This window comes from Pyrus communis, chromosome 12 (assembly GCF_041283825.1).
Source record: "Pyrus communis isolate YQ-2024b chromosome 12, ASM4128382v1, whole genome shotgun sequence".
NCBI lineage: Eukaryota > Viridiplantae > Streptophyta > Magnoliopsida > Rosales > Rosaceae > Pyrus > Pyrus communis.
The window spans coordinates 3,666,914-3,677,586 of NC_142576.1; the positions used below are offsets into that span (position 1 = coordinate 3,666,914).

At 36.4% G+C, this 10,673-nt stretch overlaps 1 protein-coding gene across 4 annotated transcripts; it reads right to left on the minus strand.

Annotated features, from left to right (window-relative positions):
• Positions 1 to 1,831: 1,831 nt before the first annotated feature.
• Positions 1,832 to 9,692, minus strand: LOC137745057 (protein SEMI-ROLLED LEAF 2). 4 transcript variants are annotated; one of them, XM_068484924.2, is made up of 21 exons: positions 9,349 to 9,557; positions 8,650 to 8,728; positions 8,419 to 8,556; positions 7,608 to 7,682; positions 7,371 to 7,486; positions 6,947 to 7,061; positions 6,608 to 6,730; positions 6,468 to 6,515; positions 6,077 to 6,273; positions 5,749 to 5,945; positions 5,383 to 5,666; positions 5,148 to 5,294; positions 4,334 to 4,747; positions 4,081 to 4,230; positions 3,830 to 3,908; positions 3,632 to 3,744; positions 3,287 to 3,484; positions 3,019 to 3,156; positions 2,728 to 2,868; positions 2,356 to 2,562; positions 1,832 to 2,130 (listed from the first exon to the last, which is right to left on the minus strand). In XM_068484924.2, the coding sequence occupies exons 3-21, from the start codon at positions 8,551 to 8,553 to the stop codon at positions 2,014 to 2,016; spliced, it is 2,994 nt and encodes a 997-aa protein (XP_068341025.2). In that variant the 5' UTR covers positions 8,554 to 8,556; positions 8,650 to 8,728; positions 9,349 to 9,557; the 3' UTR covers positions 1,832 to 2,013. The 4 variants fall into 4 exon arrangements, with proteins under 4 accessions (XP_068341025.2, XP_068341023.2, XP_088537972.1 ...); XM_068484922.2 differs by lacking the exon at positions 8,650 to 8,728 and having other exon boundaries at positions 9,349 to 9,692; XM_088681846.1 differs by lacking the exons at positions 8,650 to 8,728; positions 9,349 to 9,557 and having other exon boundaries at positions 8,419 to 8,625.
• Positions 9,693 to 10,673: the final 981 nt, after the last annotated feature.

A 10,673-nucleotide genomic window follows, 5' to 3' on the forward strand; every position in this document is an offset into this window, starting at 1 on the left:
AATAGACATTAGTAATTTTGTGGCAAGGTTAATTATGACAATAAATTAAGGGTCAACACAAAATAGGAGTTTAAGCATGCTGTCCTCAATTGATAGATTCTAAAAGCCAGGTGCTGATGAAACTAATGCATGCTGGCTGGAAGCAAAAAATGCAAGGAGTCCCCACGTTTTTGGTTGTAATTATATGCTCTCACATAGCATTCTGCTGATGATATAGAAAGGCTGACAAGCAAAGCCACCCAACAGAGAGACTTACATAAAACCAAAACAGAGATGGATTGTCTGCCCTTTTCATCACATGCTCTTCTTATCCCCTTATATTTTTATGGTTACGGTTAATCCACGTCAACATTTTATATTTTCATTGCTTTTTATCTTATTATTTCTATAAAAAAAAATCAAAATAAGATGTTGACGTGGCTTAACCGTGACCGCATAAATAAAAGAGAATGGAAAGGGTATATGATAGGGGAGGGCAGACAATCAATTTCCAACGAAAACACCATAATTTTGGTGTCTCAAATTTATCATGTTGACAATGATAAGATGTGCTTAATTTATTGATGATCACGTACACGATAAATTTGGGACACTAAGGTAATTAATAAAAAGCAAAATACATTTGAAACACGAAAACAAAAGCCGAAATAAATTTGAGACACTAACATGAAAGCGTACTCGTTTCGCATGAGTTCTTATTTAACAAGCCAGCTATTAGAAGTAGAGACCACTTGTGGCCACGTGATATTGAATTCAGATGTACCATGAAAGAGTACTGACATGAAGAGAAGGGCAACCGGAATTAGGTTAGTAATTGTAACACTTTCCGAGTACTTTCCACAATAACAAGCAAAGAATCAATGACTAATCTCGCTTAATTTTTCTTTACTTAAAAAAAATCAAACAACCAACAACAGCTGGCTGCAATTACAGCTACACAATCAATCACATAGAAAGATACACAATTTTTATTCACTGATTTTTTATAAACATAGCTCTCGTTGCTTTTTTGGGCACCCAAAATAGGTAGGGTTTGTGACTTTCCCTTGCAAGATACGGCATCTAAGTGTATGCAATGAAAAAGGAGATGTCATAAAGAGGTAAATAGATATGATGGTGTGTCAAGCATAGTCCATCAATCATATTGTACCTAAAATTCATGTGAGGGGTTCACACATATAGGGAATAGTATTCTTTTGGTTACCAACAACAGATGTTTCGTTGTTTCAATGTCGTCATTCTCATCTTTCGATTTCTATTCTTTCGCTATTGGAATCATATCGTAGAAGTATTTTTCCTACCTTGACCAGTTTCTCATGACTCTTTTCAAAGCATGATTGGCCCATTAATTTACCTCCAAAACTAACAAAAGAAATTAAGGACAAATAAGTGTGCGAAAATCATTTTTTAAGAAAATAATTACGGTGGCAATCGAAAGAATAAGCGATTTTATATGGTTTTTTTTTTTTTTTTTTTCCGGCGAAAGGAAAGCAAGGCTTGACATGACTGATTAACCTATGCATCAGAGTCAGTGGTGCAATTCAGTTGCTGACTTCCATAGGCTTTTCCCTCAAAGAGGATTAAATATTTAAAGCATTACGAGCTGTTTTCGGCTGTTTTATGATTATAGATATGGTTTGATGAGATGTGAATGTGTATGCACGTATCGGTGTTGTATCTATTTTTTGTCTATCACTCTCGTCAAATAAATTCTTTTTTTTCTATCTATTTCATCACATGAATGTAGCATACAACATGTTACATGCGAGCATCTGAATAGCAAGGATTTTCTGGAGAGAGAGAGAGAGAGAGAGAGATGCATACTCCAAACTACAAAGAACATGCTACATTGTGTAACTCTAGCTCAATTACAGGAAAAAGTTCGACATAACTGTCGATAAATTGGGCATGGAAGCCCTCAAGTCAGATGATCAGAGTCGTCTAAATTTAGAGCTAATTATCCCAAGATACTGCCTAATACTTTACAACATCGATTACTATTCAAGCTACATACTAACACCCAGCTGCCTTGAGGAAGTTGTCAAATGGACTAGCAGGAGGCAGCCTCATAGCCAACCAGGGATCTTGTGCCGATGCAGCTCCATGAGCAGGTCCAATGTCACTCGTTATCTGCATGAAAATTAACATGCGCGTCGAACATCAAATAAAGCATAAAAACAAGTACATTGCTACGTTACACAGTTGCTTTCATGGAAAGGAATTTAAATATCAGAGATTCTGAAAAACCAAACTGTCCCGTGTGGTATCTCAACAATTCTTCCATAAGCATGTCCACAATGCAATTCACTGTAACAAGCGAAAAAGAGAGAGTAGGGAAATCAAACAACGCCCGACCTTCTGGAGTGCTGTGCGTCCATCTGCAGGAAATGCTGGAAAGATTCTGTCCGAGACACTGCTCTGATAATTTTCATGGGCCAACCAGTTCGAGAGTTTCTTCCTTGTCCCTGTGCCGAGGGCTTCGCACTGGCTTGCTATGGTGTTGTAGGGGAGAGGTGATGTAGAGACAGCTGTTCCCGCTACTTGACCGGCTACCTCAAGTGCCTAAAAACAATTTTGTTCAGTTTTTGTCAAATGTACAAATACAAGATGTCAAGAACCTGACAACTGTCAAATGATTCAAATCTTGTTGTATATGTGGTTGTGTTCTTTTGTACACAAAGATGCTTGTAGACACAGAGGGAGGTGGGATAGGGTGCACGTGGTTACCGATTCCATCAGCTGTCCAATGCTGATAACATGGGGCGGCACAGAGGAGGATGTAGGCATTCTGGGAATGAAACGAGAGAGGTCAGCAACAGATGCTTCACTTGTTGCATCATCCTCCTCTGATGAATTTGTCGGAAATTCCTGCAACATGAGGTGAAGTCATTGAGAATGCTCATACTTTTAATGCTATAATTGTTATCGTTGTTTTTCTGAATTGGCATGATACATGGTTGTGATCAATGTGGAACGTCACTCCAGCAGTAGCAAGAAAAGCTAGACTAAAGAGTATACCCCATCAAATGATGATTCCTTCGAATGGCCTGGCATTTGATTTTGGTCAAAGTCAAGCATTGACTGTGGGCCAAACATGAATACATCATCAGGTGTGAATGACTCTGAAAGTTGCTTCGCCACATCTTCTGCCTTCATCTTTAAAAAGAAAACCAAGCACATCAGAATTCGTCTGGTTGTATGTGTGCGTGCATGTGTGCGCGCGTGATTGAGAGAGAGTGGCAGAGAAGGAAAGAAGAAAATTGTGGTCCATAGTTAGCCATCATACCTCAGAAACCTTCGATAGAAACTGAATCAAAATTTCCATCATGATATTGTCTGATTCGTATATTTTGTTCCGCAAATCAGATAGTAATGATGAAGCCATCTGGTTATCGGTAACAGATCCATATTTACTAACATCTGCATCAGGCTTTACATAAATCTGAAGATCATCACTGATGCCCAAATATGGATCAACCTGAATCTGAAAGATTAAGGAGATTTGTTAAAATTATAATATGCTCTAACGCTCCTTTCACTTAAAAGCTAGAAAATGTCACACTATGATCATATTGCTGCACATAGTTTCTAAATAGCAAGAGTATTCAGGATGAGGATAAGGTATACTCACATCATACGGTATTAATGACTTAAGCAAAGGAATGTGATAGATCTTAGCCGCAAACATCAACATGCCAATCGATAGTACAAGCATAGATCTCCGACATGCTGGAGGCAACGTCCCTGCCAAGCATTTAAGAAGTTTAATCACAACTTAACCCTTTTCATCAGAAGTAATGACTGTTTAAGGATTTTTTGCTGCCCATACCTTTGTTAGAATCAAGGGATATATTCCTCAGAGACAGCAGAAGTTGAATGAAACGAACCATAAGGTTGTCTGTTGGATTCTGCAAAATTACAAATTAAAAAAAAAAAATGTAAGCAACTACAGAAACACTCAACCATGCCGTCATGGCCATGGTCCCTAATAGAGGTGTAAAGGTGAAGCGGGAAGAATAGAAACATAATACAAGACATAAATGAAGAAAAAACATGTAATGTAAATAAAAAAAACTTTACCTTCAAATGTGAAGAAATAAGCACTAAACTAAAAGAATGGGCTATAGCTTCAATATTTGAAGGCAAATTATCTGGGAGATTGGCTTGTATCCAAAAAGCAGACAGCAAGTGTGATATTTGATCCTCACTAAACTTCATAACATACGGATCCTGAGGAAAACAACAAACCCAAACGTATCAACTTAGTCAAGCAAGCGAAAGTACTCTCCAAATGTTACCAGTTATAAAATAATTAAACTTCTTAATATCTTACTGGCTCTATTAAGCTGATGGTTCCAGCCGTCCAGTCAATAATAGAGCTAATTTTGTAAAAATTAGGGGAATTTTTTCGGTTACGCCCCTGCTTCCAGTCTTCTTCAGCAGTCTCTTTATCTTTAAAATCATCACAAGCATTATTGTTCCCGTGCTTTTCGGATTTGGGGCCATCTTTTTCCTTCCTTAGCTTTTCAAGTCTGGTTGTGATTGAAGCAAAGGTAGATGCTGTATTCGACTGCCATCCCCTTGATTGGTATCCAAAACCAGATGGTAGAGATGAAGCTTCATGTCGGGACCGGTTAGAACTTGGAATGAGAAGAATAGAAAATATCTGGTGTGCTCCAACACGGACCTCAACATCTGGATGCACCATGACTTTCAGAAGTTGGACAAGAAGGGACTCGGGAAACACCTACAAAGACAAAAATGAAAAATGGTTCAGTATGCCGTATTTTAAAGACAATAGCAGAGAACAATAATGTACGTTCTGCCATGACTCATGAGTCATATCTAGTAGATGCTGTTCCTTATAAAACCAATTTATCACAGTACTGGAAGCATGTTCTTCAATTAAATTAAATACATGTTATTTAAAAGTGTGAACCAATTTTTATATAAGTACGAATTACATATCTACCAATTTACATCTCCCTTACGTACAAATTCAATTTATGTCACCGGAAGCCATTGAATCAAAGATCAGCGCTAGCCTTCCCTAATACAATTTTCAATTATGTGATCAATCCAGGAAAAGAGAGGGCAGGAATGCATAAAAACCTCCAAAAGCAGCAAACTACTCAAAGTTCCCTCACCTGCTGTGTACGTGAAGAGATCAATGCTAATGAGATCATGTGAGCAACAATCATTAATGATCCAATGGTAGCCCTAGCAACAATTCCAGATGGAAGCTTCTCCAGAGTTATAGCCATCATGTCAAATAGTGGTCGTACGTTGCCAATCTATTAAAATAACCAGCGCAGGCTTTTAGTAATAATAGAAGCACCACATACTGCAGCGACTACAAAAACCAACAAGTATAAAACTTACTCCTCTCGAAATTTCTAGTAAGCAGTCTTCGATGGAATTTTGTAGCATGATGTTAATGTTTGATTCTTGCTCTCCAACTGATTCAGCAGTGGCTTGAAGACTCTTCATCAAATGCCTACATAGGTCAGACACAAATCCAATTTCTGCCAACACTGCACCAGATCGAATCTGGCTAGCCAGAGCACTAGCAACTTGAATGACAGAAGATTTGAGTTGCGGATCATGCGAAATGTTTTTGTGGTCAAGATGACGGATCACATAGGCTAAAATCAACTGCTGATTCCCTGAAGCCAAATGTTGACATTAGAAATTAGCATCCCAGTAAAGGGTTTTACGTATGTAATTTTGCAAAAAATATCAAGATACCTGAAGCCTCCATAAAGTATGACATATCAGACAAAACCAGCATGGCCAACCCTTGTCGAGGAACCCAGTGGTGCCCAGAATCAAAGTAGACAAACATTGGATCCAATACTCGGCGCAGTGTTGTGCTCTCCTTGGATAACTCTATCATTCTCTGAATACAAATTTGAGCCCACACTTTTGGTGTTTCCATCTCTTCTCTGAAACAATGAACCAAAAGTATTACAAAAGGGCAAATGGATCAAAGCAAAATGCAATTAGCATTGTATACAATTCCAAGTATCAACCAACAACTACAACACCTCCCTTTTAGACTTCCAATAACTCCTACCTTGTCAGAAGAGCAGGATCCTTCTTTTCTGGTCGTGGCCTGATGATCTTGCAGCTAGGGCTAGCGTCATCGCCAACTACACCAACTCTGCTTTCACTTCGAACCACTTCATCCACCCAATTATGATGTGGCTGCCCTCTCTCATCATCTTCATTATGTGTATCTGGCTCATAGTTATCCAAGGTGACATGTACAATCTGCACTCACGAGAAAAAGGTTTGCAATGCTCAATATTTATGAAAGAGTGGTGCCACTAGCTTGATATCTGATTTCGGAAGGACTAGTGCAACAACTAATTAGACATTTAAATGCCCCAAAAAGTTTGTATAAGAACAATAATCACTGAAACATTTTTAATAGCTTGAAAGAATGATACTGGAAAAAAACTAACCTCATCAAAATCAACAAAAATATATGAAAATTCTGCCATGAATCGCACCTGCCAAGGTGGAAATTTATCAAATTAAGATTGTTCCAACTGAAAAGAAAAACAGTTCTTAAGAGTTTCAATAAGTCAAATCATAAAACTACCATGGCTGAAAGGCATTGCAAACTTGATGCTCTCAAGCTTTGATGAACTTCACCACTTTGACGTGCAAGCTTACATACTTTGTGAACCAAACTCTCAATGGTATGTGTGTAAGTGCCGTCTGTCTGTTCAGTGATTGCATCAACAAATGTAACAATAGGTTAATCATATGTATTAATTTTGTACAGAAAACTGAATATTCCAACCATCCATTAACATAATAAGAAATGACATAGGTAATATCAACCATTATATATACACCATTGTCAACCTATAGAGTTACGACACACCATTGATAGGCAGACCAAACAACTATTTAGAGAGTGTAACTTCGGAATCACCTGACTATAGATGAAATTCGTTAGGGTTTGGCATCCAAGTATGCGCATAGCATCTTGCTTAGAGTTGTCCAGGAGCTCAGTGACCACATGCACCAGACTGACTGCAAAACATGCCCTGAAAGATACGAAATATATTCAATACAACAAGAGAATTTCATGCAAAAAAGAATTCCCTCCATTTAACAACTTTAAAGAGGCTGGAGTGAAAATAAAAGGAAGAGTGAGCGAGAGAGCACATAAAACACCATTAATGGGCACAAATCTAAAAGAGCACAAAGTGAAATTGTGACTTGGTAACTAGCCAATCACACAAAAATAGTTTCCATCCACGAGATAATCATCAAACAGACTTTTTTTTCCACAAAAATCACTAACAGACCTCTATTAAATGGTGAGAGAGAGAAAGGAAACAGCTAAGACTTACATCTGCTCCTTACACAGGCAAAGCAACTTGTTGTAAGCCTCCACAACAATATTGATGAATTTGATGTGCTCCAATCTAAGCTCTTTGTAGCATCTATCTTCAAGATATTTGGCAATCTGTTGAAAAAATAAGTAACAACTTATGGATTAATAATAGCCTCAGCCGTAGGCAATCAATTTACGGTAAGCTCACTTTTATTGACCAAGACATAAATAAATGGGATAGAAAATTTCATACCTTTGGGATTCGAAAAGGATTTTTGGCAGCATATTCGCATAACTTAACAATTTTTCTTTCATTGGGAGGGCCATCCTGAAAATTTTGGAACACTTAACTTCAGTATGCCAGCTACTGATGAGAAAAGCATACATAGAATAAAATTTTCGATCTAATATAGTTATATAGACTAGCAAACAATTCCTTGGGGAGCATGCTCTGTTATTTGCTGGTCAAAAAAACTTTCAACACTCAATTTTGGCTTAATTGAGTCCCTGGGTCCAAGTATTCTAAACCTCATGTATAGATAGAACAAGTTTCTCTTTCCAAACAATCAGGTATCACATGTCGCTAGATTCTCAATCGTGATAACATCATAATCATTTAGACATAAGCCTAACAAGAGAAGATTGCCATACACACACACACACACACACAAACATACACCATGTACTATGGGCATAAATGTACTGCTGATATACAAGGAAAGACCCGTTGGGAAAATAAGGATGATATCTAAGCTCCATTCAGACTTAATAATTAAAGGACAAATGAAACATAAAAATTTCAATTGAAAATCCCTTCCTCAAGCATCAAAACCTACTTTCTTATTAATTTCAATTGTTCTAATAAAAAATGGAGGGATAATGTTCAAGAATGAGAAACTAGATAAACAACTGGAACGGAAAGTAGAAAGTATGATTTTTTCTACAAATACCAACTCCAAGGCACATGATCAAGAAGTCAAAATTACCAACTACTATCTGCCGTTCACAACATGTCTGTCTGCAATGTCTTAAAATCAAAGGGTTTAATATAGTTTTATACTCACAGGAGACTTGGGAAAGATTTCGGCAAGCAGCTTTTTGTAACGCTTAACGGGTTGTCTAGATCTTGACCTCATAGCAGGGCAGCATATGCACATACTCTCACACGCTGGGAACAGCTTTCTGGAGATGACCCCCATTTCCTGAAAAATTGAAAGAGTAATGCTAAGGAAACTGAATTTGGAGACTAAATTTTGGAAACTAAAGGACATGTAAGTTGATAATTGGTTTATTACTTAAGCGTTGATAGACATGCTCATTTCTATTGGTAACACATCATTTAGTTTGCAATTTTAGTCTCTAAATTTAGTCTCCCTAGCATTACTCAAATTGGAAAAAAAAAAAATGAGAATAAAAAACAGATTGCAAAAAAAACCCAAAAATTATTCCCTGGGGACATGAATAGCACAGTTCAACTAACCTAACAAAATACATAAAACAGGAACTTTACAATCCCAGCAGAAAATCCCATATCATACAGAATAAAATATACTATACATACTCAGACACTACAATCTAATATTTTTAAGTACAAAGAGAAAACACAAGGAAAAAACACCCAACAAGAAATATGTAAGGAAGGAAAGAGGTAGATAAAGAGAAATTTTATCTTCCTCGGTTATTTACACAGACCAAAGGAGAAAAGGGTGCTGATAGGAGATCATCCGAGACTGCATTGATATGAACATGAACAAGTACACACAAAAGTTGTATCACAGGAGAAACAAACATGAAAAAAAAAAAAAAAAAAAAAAAACTGATCACAACCAAATAAAAGCATAAAACAACCATAACAAGCCAATAATGACAACCCAGAATCGAAACGAACATAGAAATCCAAGTAAACGTGTAAAGTCTTCAACTTTGATAGAAGAAACAGAAACCCAGAAGAAAATTACAGAGAAAAACATGAAGTAAACAAGCCGAGAACTCACCTTTGTTTTTGCAGAGGCAGATCTGGGTAGGGAAAATTTTACCTCCAATGGGGGTTTAAACAGAAGAACAAGTGAGCATGGGGGAGAGAGAGAGAGAGAGTTGAGCTGCTTCAGTCCACGTGATGGGTTGTCAGTTTTCTCTCCTCCCCTTCTTCCCTCGCACTGAAAAAAGGGGACTTTGTTGGGTTTGTCAGAACTTGGAAGACTACAAAACTGTCCTTTATTGGTTTTTGATGTTTGAATACTTAGCTAATTTAGGAGGTAAGATTTTGTCCAACCAAAAAAACGTTGGATTGTGTTAATTAATCTTAAACAAACACTAATCCAATTGAATGATTTTTTTTCCTAGCTTTTGTGAATGGTAGGGGCATAAAAGAACCTGAAAATTTAACTTTCCCCCTCAAAACTCTCTTTTTTTTTTAACCAATAACCCGTCATATCATATTTATTTGAATAAAACTCAATAATTAAAATTCGACTAAGCAACTTACCAAATTAAGTGTGTGTGTCAATTTTATATTTTTTGGATTCCTAATATACTCTCATCTAAGCCAATATGGAAAGGTCTTGTAATTACGTTTTAATTGATCAAGTGCATTGAATTTGGCAAGGTATTGTAGCCATGAAATTTGGTTCTAGATATAGGAATTGATTTGGTATTATTTTTAATTTCAACAATATATTTCAATTTGAATATACCTAATTTAGTGTTTAATTTCAACAATATCTACTGTATAATTATATGAAAATAATTTACCTACCATGAAAATAACTTACCTACTGTTTATTTTATATGAAAATAGTGTACCTATCTTTGAATTTTTACAAAGTTAATGTATCTGCTTTTTTAATTTTTAACAAAATTAATTTACCTACTTCTTTTTATGGTATTAGTATACATAATGTAGAATATATGTCCGTATATAGCTAAATAAACACAAATTCATGGACGCCTTTTATTTAACGTGGCATCATATTCAAAATTTAGATTTTGTTTAGAAGTTATCATTCATGTGGGTTTTTGTCAAGAATTTAAGAGTTGTAAAGGTCTAAATCTAAGGAACCCTAAAAGAACTAACCTTTTATTTGAACTCTTTTTGGGTCTAGACTTTCCTTTGAACTCAAATATGCAATGGACAAGGAGATCTTTGTGTTTTTTAAATTCTGTAGGGTGACATTGCGTTAAGCGTTAGGCGTTAACCGTTATTTCAAGTCAGAGCATACATGCGTTTTTACTTTTTACGTTATCGACTTTAGATACTGTTATAATCTAGTTGCATAAGCATTTACTAGAAAATAGTCATGTGCCAAATTGGATCATTAAC

Excerpts from the sequence above, each read along its gene's own strand:
- LOC137745057 (XM_088681846.1), bottom strand. The coding sequence starts at position 8,625 with ATGTCCTTTAGTTTCCAAAATTTAGTCTCCAAATTCAGTTTCCTTAGC. Across the intron at positions 7,683-8,418 it reads AAATCTTTCCCAAGTCTCCT|GATGGCCCTCCCAATGAAAG; the intron begins GTGAGTATAAAA and ends CAAAATTTTCAG. Across the intron at positions 2,563-2,727 it reads TTGGACAGCTGATGGAATCG|GCACTTGAGGTAGCCGGTCA; the intron begins GTAACCACGTGC and ends AATTGTTTTTAG.